The sequence below is a fragment of the Telopea speciosissima genome, chromosome 7, assembly GCF_018873765.1.
Source record: "Telopea speciosissima isolate NSW1024214 ecotype Mountain lineage chromosome 7, Tspe_v1, whole genome shotgun sequence".
Classification (NCBI taxonomy): Eukaryota; Viridiplantae; Streptophyta; class Magnoliopsida; order Proteales; family Proteaceae; genus Telopea; species Telopea speciosissima.
This window is the reverse complement of record NC_057922.1, coordinates 59,401,846-59,417,484: the sequence shown is the minus strand read 5'-3', so window position 1 is coordinate 59,417,484 and position 15,639 is coordinate 59,401,846. Positions and strand designations below refer to the sequence as shown.

General features: G+C 38.2%; 1 protein-coding gene and 1 pseudogene across 4 annotated transcripts in view; both read left to right on the top strand.

Annotated features, from left to right (window-relative positions):
* Positions 1–398: 398 nt before the first annotated feature.
* LOC122668739 lies at positions 399–7,720 on the top strand (annotated as a pseudogene).
* Positions 7,721–14,971: 7,251 nt separating this feature from the next.
* Positions 14,972–15,639, top strand: part of LOC122667726 (DNA repair protein RadA) — a 151,214-nt gene continuing 150,546 nt past the window's right edge. For 3 of the 4 annotated variants that reach the window (XM_043864121.1, XM_043864119.1, XM_043864122.1), the window contains exon 1: positions 14,972–15,521. In XM_043864121.1, coding sequence (XP_043720056.1) covers positions 15,069–15,521 — 453 coding nt within the window. In that variant the 5' untranslated portion in view covers positions 14,972–15,068. Of the gene's footprint in view, positions 15,547–15,639 lie in introns of all 4 variants that reach the window. The other variant, XM_043864120.1, reaches the window with a different exon arrangement.

Sequence of the window (15,639 nt, the reverse complement as noted above, 5' to 3'; positions counted from 1 at the left end):
TACTATTACCCCCCTAAAAACTTTCAAACAACTGTTACCCTCCTCTTATACATACTAATTACTAACTAACCCCCACCGTTACATTTTCGTAACGGTGGGGGGTTAGTCGTGACGGTATGCCATTGTCACGAATTTTCTAGGACCAAAATGCCCTTTTAGGGTGGTAATTGTTAAAAAAAAAAAAAAAAAAAAAAAACCCATCATCGTCCTTCTCCTCCTCCTTCTTCTCCTTCTTCTTCTTCCTCCTCTGCAACCCCAAAATGTGGCTGCCATCAAACCAAAATCAAAAACCTTGGATGGAATGAAACCACGCCATGAAGTCTCTCCACCTTGCGTCCACATTTGCTTCTCTCTCTCTCTATCCCTGTAACTCGCTCCTCACTCGGTCTCTGCTTTAAAAATCTCATCACAACCCCTCCATCTCTGCAACTCAAATCCAAACCCCATAAAATTTTAGTCTCCATTACCCTCTCTCCATCCTCTCTGCAACCAAAAATGCCTTCAATCCCTGAAGAACCCCTTCTGGCCCCAAACCCAGATCGATTCTGTATGTTCCCAATCCATTACCCTCAAATCTGGGAAATGTTCAAGAAAGCTGAAGCCTCCTTCTGGACCGCAAAAATAGATTATTATACTAAAAATCAACATTCTTTCTTTATTTTTTTGGGGCCATTATTGGTGGTACTATAATTGAAACCATATTTAGAACTCACCTCTTGTTCAGTGCTACAGAGTGAACAAATGACCTGGATAAATTTAAAATGCCAAATTCAGTAATGGAACTAAATACACATGGAGAATCAAGAAAACTACCAGAGAGGTTGATCTGTCCCAAGATCTCTGTCACTGGAATGAAACCCTAACCCTCGACGAGAAACATTTCATCACTCACGTTCTCGCCTTCTTTGCTGCCTCAGATGGAATCGTCCTCGAAAACCTTGCTGGTCGGTTCATGAAGTGAGTTTAAGTAGCTAAAGCTCGTGCTTTCTATGGTTTTCAGATCACAATCGAGAACTTCCACTTTGAAATGTACAGTCTTTTACTTGAAACCTACATCAAGGATTCTTCAGAGAAAGATCGTTTGTTTCGTGCCATCGAGACAGTTCCTTGCGTGAAGAAGAAAGTCGAATGGGCTCTTCGGTGGATCGACGGTTTAGAATCGTTTGCAGAACGTATAATAGCCTTTGCTTGTGTTGAAGGGATCTTCTTCTCGGGGAGTTTCTGTTTGATCTTTTAGCTCAAGAAGCGAGGGTTGATGCCTGGTTTTACCTTCTCGAACGAGTTGATATCGAGAGACGAAGGGTTATATTGTGATGTTGCTTGTTTGCTCTATGGGTTATTGAAGCAGAGACCAAGTGAGGAGCGAGTTGCAGGGATAGAGAGAGAGAGAAGCAAATGTGGATGCAAGGTGGAGAGACTTCGCGGCGTGGTTTCATTCCATCCAAGGTTTTTGATTTTGGTTTGATGGCAGCCACATTTTGGGGTTGCAGAGGAGGAAGAAGAAGGAGGAGGAGAAGGACGGTGATGGGTTTTTTTTTTTTTTTTTTTTTTTTTACAATTACCACCCTAAAAGGGCATTTTGGTCCTAGAAAATTCGTGACAATGGCATACTGTCACGACTAACCCCCACCGTTACGAAAATGTAACGGTGGGGGTCAGTTAGTAATTAGTATGTATAAGAGGGGGGTAACAGTTGTTTGAAAGTTTTTGGGGGGGTAATAGTAGATAGTAAAGATTTTTGGGGTGGTAATCGTAAAAAACCCTTTTTTTTTTGTTCTTTTTTGGTAGAAAGAATTGCTATTCATTCATGTGCGTCCAACGCCATAAGACATATAGAGAGCATGATAAACAAAAGGTATGGATATACGGAATCCAAAACCAAGGAGCGGAAATTGACCCGGTTTAGCATGCCAGTGACTGGGTCATCCGGACTAGGGGATGGGTCACAACCACTTCCCTAGATAAAAAATTATAGACCGCTAAAATTGAGCGCATGCACATGCGTGCCAATAGAGGGGGCCCCATACGTGCCGAATAGTCCAACGCCAAACTACACACGCATGCCGACACACTGCCACAGCCTACTTTCAAACAGACTTGTCGGATTGACAAAGGTATGTTGAATTGACAAGTGGAGCTTCGATCGACAGCAAGAAGGCCACCAGAAACGCTGCCATAGCCTACTTTCTAATAGATCTGCTGGATCGGCAAGTGGAGCTTCGTCCGGCAACAAGGGAGGGATGGTGAAGATTGAACGGCAACTAAAGCTTCGGAGCCAACGACAGTCTCGGTGCCACCAGCACTTGGGTCGGCTTTACCTACAAACACATAAACAAAGAAAAAAGAAAAACCTCCCTTGTTTGGGAGCCCCTCAGCACGATGGCTAAAAAACATAACCAACCATAGGGCTGAGGCTGGATAGGGCAGAACGAGGAGCTTCAAGGGAGGGAGAGGGTGTATGGCATAAAGTTTTGGCGGTGACAACCATGGTGGGAGCAAGGCGGAAGGGAGGCGGGCGCAGAGGATGGGGTACCAAAACGGCCATGGAGGGTGGTGGAGCAAGGCAGTGGAGCAAGGCAGAATGGAAGCAAGCATAGAGCGCGGCGAAGCAGGGCGGAAGGGGGGCAAACACAAAGGATGGTGAAGCAAGGTGGAAGGCCGGACGATGCTGTTCCATGAAAGGGGGGTGCTTTTCTAGGTAGGTTTGTTGTCGGCATCATCACCGGTGGGGGTTCCAAAGATCATGGCGGAAGGAGCAAAGAAGGAGACGAACATGGTTGATTAAGATCTTTACACAAATACCAGTTTTGAAAGGGAGGGGGTTGGGCACTAAAGCAAGAGATTGCTATCTAGTTGTGTAGCGCCTAAGAGTGCACATAGGGGCATCAACATAGATGTGATGTTTTATTTCATGGGGCGGGGCAGTACTTTCATGCGCCTCTGTGCCTTGCCACAAGAGCCATGTGACTAGGTAGCATTCTTTTTCTTTTCTTTTCTTTTTATTTTTGGTAGGGGGATTTCCTTATTGATAGCTTTCAAGGTATCTTATAATTTGCAATCTAAAAAAATGTTTAAAAATTTGTAATCTTACTTTTTACCTTTTTAGTATGAATATAATTTTTGAGTGATTGGTAGCAGCACTAACATTTAAAACATTAAACACAACGATTAAATCTCAACCGTTGATTTCAATTGAATGAAATCTTAACCGTTAAGACATTTGGAATGTTTATTTTAATGGTTACCAGTATGACCTCCCACTGCTAGTTATGACCTCTCTTTTTTACTGGTTAAGAACTCCCACTGTTGAACAAGACTTTTCTTCTTCCCGAAAAAACAGACTTACCTTCTCGTTTTGTCGGAAGCTTTCTTCGAGTAGCTAGAAGACCGAAACCCCTGGTACAAAGGTGCTAGTTGCAGATATTTTTTTTTGGGGGGGGGGGGAGGAGTACCCAATGGATAATATCCCCCATTTGGTTAATTCTCACCGGCGTCGACGGAGATTGAGAGCTCTCAAGAGCTTTGTATCCCCCATTTGTTGTTCTCGTTCTCTCTATCTCTTGATATTTTTAAATGACCCTTCTCTGTTTCTCTCTCTCCCTCTCTTGTTGTGTCTCTTGGTATATATGCTTACCGGTTTATTTTTTAGGTGGTACTACATTTCACCCTTTTTGGGTTAATAGAAGAGTGACTAGTAGCAGCGGGATTTCTCAACGATGATTGCTACATACTCCATATCATCGGAACCAACCTGAGGGATTTATCATTATTTACCCTAATCCTCCAGTCCAAGTATTTTTCTATCTCTATTCCATTTGAGTTCTGAATCATTTAGCCTTACCCTCCAGCCTGTAATATAAAATAACTTAAAGCTGGTACATTTTACCCATAATTCCATTAAGGGTAATGCAACCGATATATCACAGGCTTAACTTCCACATCCTAACATATAGAGGTTAGGGGGAGCAAGCCATAACTTTAAAGAAGTGCCCATATCTAGTTTTGTAATATTCACATTAGGATCAAGGTTTAAGTGGCAAATTATATGACGAGTTTAAGGCTTGCCCATGACTTTCACTATGCAGGTGTTTGAATGAATGCCTCAAAGGCTGACCCTTTTTATGTATGGTACAAGTTGTTAGGGGTTTCCTTATTGATTTGGAGTCAGAGGTCACCCTCTATACTTTTATCCCTCTTCTTCCCTTTATAATAAACCAATCTTTCTTAAAAAAAGGGAAAAAATAGTTGAGGTTTCATCCTTCGTTACTTGTTACTAGAGGGTGTTCTACTCCAGCTGCGATCTAAGACTCCAAAGCTGGTCGAGTCCACCAACCTGAGAACCAAGGCCTTAGTAATGATCCATGGAAATCGGGTTACCATGGGCTTCGTATTGTGTATGGTTTATCTTGGCTTGAGTACGTATAATGCATTTAAAAGTTCTAGTGACTTTAGTCAAGACTCAGGAATGGGTGGGTGACCCAAATAAAACCTGTGGGTCAAAACACATATTTTATAAAGCAAAGCAAGTAACCAGTAGTTATTAAAGTGATACTAAAATAAATTGGTTTATCAAGTGTTCCCCTAAAGTGGTAACATTACAATTCAAGCTAACTTCCATCTTATATTCCTTCTTACAACAATTGGGAGATAAACCGGTGTATCATCTTAGAGTTGGTAGTTGTTCTTCTAGTTCCTTGAATTGAATATCCATCTTCATTATTCCCCATGCATGCTACGTAATATCCCAAACAATTATAGCATTTTTTATAGAATCCCTTGGTGTTCATATACACGCTAACCACAATGAGAATATCGTCATAATCCATTGACCAACTCTTATCACCTTATTAATGTAATCATCAAGTTACTCTTAATTACAATTTATTCATTGACTCATTTCATTAGTATAATCTATTTTTTTTTTTTTCTCTTCATGTTCCTACGTATGGTTTTATATTGCCGGATCATCCATTTATTGTGTTGAAATAGACTTCAATGAATTAGAGAAATTTATTGATGGGAAATTTTTTGTGTCGGATCGAAATGAAATTGGGTCTAGTGATGTATTAAATGATGAGATATATTGACAGTACATTGAATGAAGAAGAAAATAATGATCATGATGGTAATAGTAGTATAGAAGATGAAGACTGTAATCATTTTCAAAGTGAGGATAGTGATGATAACAACACATATTCTGAGAATGATTTAGATGATGAGATTAATGAGGAAGAAGCTGTGAATTTGAGCTTAGACGGGGATGACAACATGCCACTAATGAATAGTAATGTTAATCACTTGGAACCTACTGTTGGCATGATATTTCGAACTGAGGTTGAGGTATATCACATTATAACAACTATGTCAAGGAAATGGGTTTTTCAGTCCGAAAATATAGGGTGGATCTCTCAAAGGTAGATAAACATGTAGTATCCAAATACTATGTATGTTCAAATCAAGGTGACAAAAGAAATGACAAACGAAGAAAAGTGGATTACCAGTCTTGTATGACAAAAAAAACTAATTGTGAGGCTTTAATGAAGATCAAATGTAATAATGAAGTATGGGCAGTGGATGTTTTTTAAAATGAGTGCAACCACACATTGGAGGATAAGAATGAGTCATTTAGGCGTAGATCACTTCAGAAAAGGGATAGAAGTACAATTGAGTTTATACAATTACTGCATAAGTTTGAGATAACACCAGCCCAAATAATGACAGTTGTAAAAGATTTTATTGGTGCAAAGGAATATGCTGGTATAAATGATGATTTTTGTATGAACCTATTGAGGGTCAAGCGAAGGAATTGCATAGGGGTTGATTCTCAACAAGCAATTAACTACTTGGATAGCAAGAGGGCATCAGATCTCGGGTTTTTTTTATGCTATCCATGGTAACGAAGAACAAAAATTTACAAAGATTTTTTGGGTGCATAGTCGTGCACGGGAATAATACAAGATCTTTTGTGATGTTGTTTTTTACATGAGTTACAAAAAAAATAAGTATAAGTTCATATTTGCTCCTTTTACTGGTGTTAATCACCACATGCAATCTACATTGTTTGGTTGTGACCTAATAGCTAATGAAACTAAAGAATCATTTGTATCGCTATTTAGGACATGGTTTCAAGCTATGCAAAATATCCACCTAAAGGCAATCTCAACTGATCAAGACTCAAGAATGATGAAAGCAATTAGGCATGTGTTTCCATTGACTGTCTATTGGCATTGTGGATGGCATTTGGAGAAACCCTAGGGCAACCACATGAGACCGCTATACAATAAATTTTCTGACTTGAGGGCCATTTATAGAAGTTGTATTAATGACTCTAATATGCCCCTTGAATCTAAGGAGAGTTGGAACATGTTACGCAGATTTAATTTACAGGATCATAAGTGGCTTCAGAAGCAATTTAGATACGACAATATTGGGTGTCTTGTTACTATCGTAACACATTTTTTGTTGGAAAATTAAAAAATCAAAGCAGATGTTATCTGCATCACCTCATCCCCTTATTGTGCTACAACTTATAAAATTGAGCATCAGGCTACTGATGTTTATACGACAAAAGTGTTCAAGGTTTTGTTTGAAGACTGATATGCAACTTTTGATCTTGAAGTCAGTCAATGCGATGATGAAATTATAAAGAAGGTACAAGGTCTTTAAGAGGGTTAGGGATCGAGAGATTAATGTGCAGTATGTGTTAGACAATCACGAGACTGATATCACTATTTGTGGATGCAACTTGTTCGATCAGAAAATGATACTCTGTAGGCATATACTTAAGATTTATGTGATAACAGACAGATCCCAGATTCCCACGATGTATATTATGCCTAGATGGACCAAAGTTGCCCGATATGCTAATATAGGTTTTGGATCTGTCTCAGGGTCATCTCAAGGACAGTCACAACAACCTATGCGAATTCTACAAGAACTTACCAACCAGTTTGCAAGAGAATGAACTATTTCCCAAGAGAGGTATAAGGTTGCTCTTAAAGTATTGAATGACGGGCTAGAGCAGGTGTTGAGATTGCAAGCAACTATTAGCAATTCTATTGGTAATTTGGGTCCTTCAACTATAGTCAAACAACAAATACCTGATCCGATACGTACCTCTATAACACGGGGAGATTGAACTTAGGCCATTTGAGGTCTGTCACTGAAAATTTCAACAACAGAAGGGGTTACCATTGTTTTGGTTGCAATGGTACAGGGCACAACATTGCAAGTTGTACTCAAGTAATGATTTTCTTGTTTTGGCAATTGTTTTGTGTATTGAACTTTATATATTTTTTAGTCACTAAAGTTGATAGATAAATTTTTTTGTACAATTTAATTTTAGGTTAATATTTTGACCTTAGATGATAATACACAAGGCAACCATCATTCGTCGCAAATAGATTTAATGGTAATATGTTTATTTTAAGCTTGATATTTGATTTTGTTTTGTTTTGTATTACTTCTATTTTAATAGCATATTAAATCTTTGATTATAATGCAAAACCTCCAAGTTTTTTATGTGAGTGGTTTGATCCACATACGTATATCATGAACCCTGGTACTCATCAGTTAATTCCTTAATTTCAGATCTATTTCGGTAGTGTGTTCATTTTCTGTTGACCAATCCATTAGCGGTTATCTTACATGTTTTATGATGTGGCTTGATTTTATTTTTATTTGACAGGTACTCACTTTCATTTTATGTGTTAGGAACTAGTTTCTGCTTGGATCATATCAAGCCTTATTTTTCTTTTCTTTTCCGAGGAAGGATGTGGGAAGTTAGAAAGACATATGTGGGTGCATGTTTCATGTATGGTGGCTTTGGATATTATTGTACCTTCTTATATTTTTCTTCTTTGATAAGTCAGTAATAATTAAGAAAAATAGAGAAATTTATTTTTGAGTGTAAAGTAACCAAATTCCTTTGAGGTTATAAAATTTTGCAAGAAAAGACTATACTTAAATGTATGCATTTATCTCTTTGTTGAGATCTTGTTTGACTGGTTTGAACATATAATCAAGATTTAATAACGAGAATTCTACCTACTGATCGGTCACCTTTGTTTATTTTTTAATGTCAGTCCTCAGGGAGTTTTGTTCATATTAGCACTCCTCAATAAGATACATTCTAATATGGGACTATCTGATTGATCAAGTGTGGATTTTGTGCAATGATCGTGAAACAACATCCCAGGTCTGTTTCCATATTGTAGCACACATGTGCCAAAGCTACAAGTCATACAATACTAGGCAAACCCAAGGAGCTCCTGCTTTATGCTCATCAGGGGATTCCATAGAATTGGTGAGATGATTGTTCGTTGATCAAAGATTTCACTGTGTTGCTCTTATTTTGAATAAATGGCTACTCTCCATCACTACCGAGTCACTCCACCTCTTTGTGAATAACTGTTTTATCATTGTATGCCTTATGTTGTTGTTCTAGAGTTATTTGATTGTATGAACTGGCCAATTTCTGAAAGACAAGCTCAAATTTAACAATACACGATTTTATCAAATACTCATGATATGAGTTGTCTTTGGATTCTAAACTTTTTCTTGACATTTAGATTTTATTTTTTGCGATTGTATGGCCTTCCACCCAAACATTGATAGAAATATAAATTTTACATGTTGCAACCGGATGCTTGTATACCATTGCATGAATCATAATGACTTCTTCATATCAATAGTACTATAGCCAAACGATTACTCAATTATTTAATATCAATGATTGGGTAGATAATAAAACAACTGTCGGCCACTGGAGTATTCTATGATTTACTTCAATTGCCAAATTTGAATGAAGCATCAAGATGATGACCCAACCTTAGGAACAAAATTCAACTACAAATAATCATTTGCTCCATATGCCAAATGAAAATGAGTGAAAGTGCATTATTTACTTTAAGAACAAAAATTTACTACAAGATATAGGTGTTTTATTTGCTGGAGTGCGTGAAAATGAATAAGTTGTTAAGGTAAATGTATTATTACTTTAAAAACCAGTGGAAGTGCCTAAAAAATAAACTCAAAGGTATAAAACCACTAAATGACTTAGGTGTTGAAAAGCCTCCAACCTACCCTTTATGTTCTTACATGCACTTCTTTCCAATCTTTTTTTAGCTCAAATTTAAGGACTGACATGGGTGTGCATCCTCTGTTGCATGGATCCGCTCACGTTCATCCATATATGCCTCAGGACAAATCTCTCTCTCTCAGAGTATATAGACTTCAGTTTTCCATAAAGCATACAAAACTAGTGTGTCCTATAATGCACCAGTTAATGCACGACCAAAAATTTTTTTTGGATCGCTCTGCTTAAAAGTTTTACCATTGAATGGGTGCTCACATGAATATAAAACCCTTGTAACCCAAAGGTGAGGGAAATCCAATGGTTGAAAGAAGGTAGTGTAATATTGGAACATTTCATGTTTTTCCCCTCTCCATTCCTTCACACCCTCCTTTTGGGAGAGTGGGGGGGTGGCTACTTCATTATTCAGTAGAGCTTCTTATGAGAAGATATGTTAGAATTCAATAACCAAGAGTACAACGAATTCTGATCGATGGTCAAAGGATAGGGGATAAAAAGTCCTAGCAAACCCTGTAGCTACTTGTACTAAAAAACAAGTAAGTGTAATAACGCCTAAACAATAAAATATGTTGACATGGGGATGAACATCTTTACTAGTTACATCATTTGCAATCGCCTGAATCTCAAGATGTTATTTGAACCAATCATATATTTTATTGAGATAGGTAAACTAAGCAAACTCCCCCCCTCTGAGAACCGTATATGAGAATTTCATCTCGTACAGCTCAAGTAAAAACAGACAAATACTGGTTGTTGCGGGATTAAACATTAAAAAAGGTAGAAAGAAAAAGAAAAAGCAATTCAAGGGTAATAGCAATACAGAATGGTACTTAGATTCTTTTTTGAAAAGATATTTTATTTTTCAATTAAGATGGAATGATCCTTTGAGTCAAAGAATGATAATAATATCAAGGTATATTGTCTCCTGCTTAGACTAATAAACCCAAAAGAAATTAGACGGGAATGATTGACCCTAATTGGTCCCAATTTGGATTAGTCTGCATTGGCAAATCCAAACGTCTTTCCATCTGACCTAAAGTAATCTTGGACAAGTCGATCCTAGCTAAAGCTATCTCAAATGGACATTAGTCGGTTCCAAATTCATCCAACTAATCCTTAAACTTATGGTTTTGATATCTCCATTACAACCGGTAGCCTTAAGGACAATCTATCATTGAATGTCTCAAGAATCACCTTAGGCCATTCCATTCCCATTCCCATTCCCATACTTCAACATGAAAAAAAGATCACAAAAAATTGCATTAGTCTCCATCTTAATAGAGTGTGGCTTGTAAGCTTAAAAAATGCACATAACCAAGTTTCTCATGAAGACAACACTAAAATTACTTATATGATCCATCTGATCCCTAAATTTATGGTTCTGATATCTCCATTATAGCCTGTTGTGAGGATAAATGCGGGCCACATGGCAGGGGATCGCCATGTGTCCTCTACCTCGTTCCTGTTGTTGGGAAGGAAAAAGAGAGAGGTGAAGTGTATGTAGGGAGTCGCCACCTAGAGGAGGGTCTAGGACCTGAAAATTATAAATGTAATGACTCTCATATTACATCCTTGTAGGAACAAATGGTCTGTTGGCTTGTATACAGGTCAAGTTACGGTCCAGGGAAGGTATTAGGCACCCTAGTCTGCCTGGGCTTGCCAGTCTTTCTATTGCTAGGCACAATTGGGTAAAGTCATAACATGCTTTAAAGAGAATGGAAAATACAAAAAAAATGTATGAAAGTAAAAGGCAGGGGGAGGTATAGAAACACATAATTGGAGGTTCGGCTGCAAGGTAAGGGTCAGTATACATGAAAGTAAAGAAAGGACTCAAAGACATATGGGACCTAAGCATGATCGACTCTAATTTAAGCATAATAAGGGGTTGAACATGTAGAATCGAAGATAGCAATTTGATGCATGTACATGGCAAAACATGGAAATTAAAAATAAAAGAAATAAGAGTGAATATGCAAACTGAAATTGAAGATGTGTGAATGTATGTATGGTATGTGAAAATATGCAATATGTGAATGTGAACATGGGGGAGTCTTAGACTATAGGAGATAGGGGACATGAAAAGATGCATACATGACATGAGTTATAATAAGAAAAACAATGAAAGAAACAAAGGAGTATGTGATCACCATCTAGAAAAATGGGATCACTTTCCTCCGAAGATGCAAAACGAAATAGGAAGTGAAACCCAAGTAAAATAAATAGAGTTTAAGAATGGAGGACCTACCTGATAGAAAGAGATCAAAATGGTGTGGAGGTTTCCCTTTTGTAACTTAGGAGATTCGTACATAGAGCATGTATCGCCGCTTGTAAGGCTTCTCTTGTCTCTTGTACTCGAACACTTCCTTGGTCAAACACTTAAATCACCGGATTGATGTTTCTAAGCCTTAGAATCCGGGTTCTAGTAGAGGATTGTGGCATTCAAGTGCTGAAAAGGGGCAATAGGCTGAGGCTAAGTGAGTGCCAAAGCTAAGGACTCAAAGCTCTTGAATGAGGAGTTAAGTATGGACTGGGGTTCAAGTAGAGTGCATGTAAGGGACAAGTAAGTTCATGTCAAGTGCATGTAACCCTCCCGAATGTGAAAGGGGTGTATTTATAGATGTAGAGAGGTGTATGCACTCCTAAATTCGTGTAGTTATGGCTGGGTTAATCCGGATTGTCCAAAGAAGGTGTCTTTGCATCGACGGTGGGTGTAAAGTCAAGGTTGTGGCCAATGGATGGGTGGCAAGTGTTTAGTTGCCTTATGAAATATTTTTTGGGGCCTAAGGGAGCCAAGATTGAGATCCAAGGTGCCAAAAATAGGCTTGATCGTGAAAGGAATCGCAATAGCTAAACATGGCAAAATTGGGCTTCTTAGATTTGCAGAGATTCAATTGTGAAATTGCCCGAGTCGACATCGAAGTGGGGTATGGTTGACATCAAATGGCTATTGATGAATAACACTCGACATCGAGGATTGGTATTTGGCTGTCGAATGTCATTGTCTGAATTTCAAAGTAGGATAGACAGTAAAAATGTTATGTTCGACAGTGAAAGGGCATGGCTCGATATCGATGGCATGTGGGCTCGAAGTTGACTCGGGGCCTTTGAGTGTCTATGCATGTTTCAGTATCGACAAGGATGGTTTGGGTTGTTTGGGCCAGGGTTTGTGCTGGGCCATGCTGGTTCCAAGGGGAATGGGTTAGGGCTAGCCTTTCTAGGGGATTTTGGAGGGCTTGGAAGCTTTGGTTTGGGCTCCGACAAGGGGAATGGACAATTGGTGAACGGATTCGGATAGTGCACACTGACGCTACATCCACAGATACACTGGCTATATCCCTTGGAAGGTGCTCATAATTGTTACGGGAAACCTTCGGAGAAAAGACAAAATGGGGTGTCTACACCTGTAGTCTCAAGGACAGCCTATCATTGAATGTCTCAAGAATCACCCTAGGCCTTCCCATTCCCATTCCCATACTTCAAAGTGAAAAAAAGGGTCACCAAAAATTGCCCTGGTCTCTACCCGAAAAGAGTGTGGCTTGAAAGCTTAAAAAATGCACATAACCAAGTTTCTTAGAAAGACAACACTAAAGTTAAGTTTGATGACACCCCCCTTTAACCATTGAATTAAGTACTAAAAAACCCGTATATTTGTTGTTGTAGGGGGTTTATCACCTACAATTTACAATGTATACTGTAGAAATTACACTAAGGCACATTGCCTTTCAACTTCCATTATTTAAATCATAACAAAAAATTTTAGTTCAATGGGTCCATACATGACAAGTAACATTCTGAGAACTTTAATGGGGTTTAACATAGGCCAAAAAAATTTACTTGTCTATACATTGACAAGAAAAATTGAAAACAAATCATTTATTAAACGGTCAAGGTAAGATTTGAAAAAAGCATAGAGAGGCAATTTAGCATTAAATCTTGTAACCACTTTTATAATTGATCTACAATTGACTCATTACAATGACCCATTCATAATGATTTTCACTCATTGTGCTTAACATCATACAAAATACCCACTTGAAAGAAGCCAATAACCACTTACAATGAACACAGACATCCATGAGTAAAGATTATCCCTTCTTTCTTTTATTTCCTATGTTTATGTTAATTAAATTTATCTATCCCTCCTTTCTTTTTATTTCCAAATGTTGAACCTTTATGCAAGGGTTTAACAGGTTCATGTAATATGTAAACTTTTTTCCTAATAGGGCATTACTTTAAGGATTAGGGTTGGGGTTTGGATTGATCCTTGCTAATTTTCACTTGGATTTGGAATGGATAATCCAATCCACCAACCAGAGTTGATGATTCTGCCAGTGCATTAGATGACCCATTTTTTTACCCTCTTTGGAAAGTTCCTGTTTATGAATCCATGAACTATGATGCCAAGTATTTGGTGTTATGCACAAAAATCTTTTAAATGCTTCATTTAGGATTGTAACTGCAGGGAATGCATAATGCCCTTTAATTCTATGGTTTATTTTGTTTGCTATTGTAACATGTATGTTCCAATACACTTGCATCTTATGGTATTTGAATTGGTTAAGAATTAATTGTGTGCTGAATATGATAAGCCTCCCAACTTCCACCTCCCTCCCCGATAAAAGAAAAAAAAGCCTTAATATGATCCTACAGATCCTAGTTCCTAATACAAATAGCCCACAATCTCACAATAGACCTACACTAAACCCACCCACCCTCTAGAGAAAAAAAAGGAAGAAATTCAAGAAGACCACAAAAACCCCCATATGGATATGTCGAAAATTTATTTTCGTTGAGAAAGAGGGAACACGATATAAATCTTGGTGCAAAACAAGGAATAAAACAGAAACAATATAATTCTAAGTAAGATCACATAAAGGTATATGGAAGGAGTTAAAATCTATGTAAGAACACATAAACCGTAAATGCAATGAGTTAAAACCTTAAATAAACTTTACTCCTACTTATGGCTTAGATGCTCTTCCAAAAATTCATCATCCAACGACAATGAGTCGTCTTCATCATCCGTTGTAGGATCTGGGTAAGGAGTTGGGTTATGTTGGTCTTGGGGTGCTGAGAAATGTGGGTGGAACTGGGGAGGAGGCAAATGGTTCTTAGGGTCTGGCGATCAGGGTCAATATTATATTTGTAAAATCATTTATGATGTTATAGGGGCTAGGTGGTAATTTTGCACACTCCTGTGCTTTTGCACAGTAGCCACGCAATTAGACAATGTTTTTTTTCTGTAGGCTTGGTTTGGTATGATTTCTATTTTGCAAAAATTATTTGATATGATTTTGCACCTTATTTTAGTGAAATATAAAATAAAGTGGAATAGAAATTTTGATATAATTGAGGAGTTGTTTCAGAATTTTTATTTCATTTGATTTCACTTTTGCTAGTTAATGAACACATGGTTAATTTGATTAGCAAGTAGTAATTTCATATTAAAAATATTACATCACCCTTCTTCTTCTTCTCGTAATGGTCTCACTACCACCCTACCACCACCACCACCGCCATCACCTCCTGCCACCACCACCCCACCACTTCCATAGTTCCAAGCCACCACCGTCATTACCCCGTCACCACCACCATCACCACCAAAGAAATATAAAGAATCTAGTATCACAAATTGGACTACCAAATGGATTTTTTTTATATTGATACAACCAAAACAATTTCATATTTTTGACCTAAAGTCTATTTATTGACTATTTGTTAAAATCAATCCCAAGTGATATCATACCAAATCTAGCAAGTACAAAAACATTTGATACGACCGATCCATTCTATTGATATTGTATCCGAGAGCGATACTGACCCCGATATTTAAACCATATGATGTGGAATATAGAGTCGTAGATTGTTTCTCTCTCTATTCCGTATTTTCGAACTTGGCGGGTTTCTTCATTCAGCACAAGCAAAGCCCTAAAAGCAGAAGCAGAAGCAGAAATGGCAAAATTCTACTGAATCAATGCAAAGCCGCAATATGGGAGCGCTTCGTACTGTCTACTCCAATCGAATGATTCTCAGTTTCACCAAAACTAGATTCAACTCTACTTCCGCTCTCTTATTGCATCCTTTCACTCTTAAATGGAGATTTCCCTGGAATCTTCGTTACATGGTTCAGAGAACCATTCAGTCCAGTACTCTACGTCACGACGAAGATTTCAAGCATGGGTCTAATCTGAATTCATCTGATGGAGATGAACTTGGTTCGAGCTGCAGAGATGAGAAACGTGGAGTTTGGTCTATTTATGATCCTGTGGCGGACAAGGTTTTAACGACCAGAAGCGTTGGAGATACTAGGAGCAGGGAAGAAGAATCGTGTAGCGAAGATGAATCCCCAATGACTCTGTCGAGTTTTGATTCCGCAGGGGGTATCTCGCCGGAGAAACCTGTGAATCGACCGAAGAATGTAGAAGACCAGTCGGTTAGTGGAGATGGAACCCGTAAGCGTTCGTCAGATTATCATTCAAGAAGCGTTGGATATAACAGGAATAGGGAAGAAGAATCAGGTAGCGGGGATGAAACCACAATGCTGG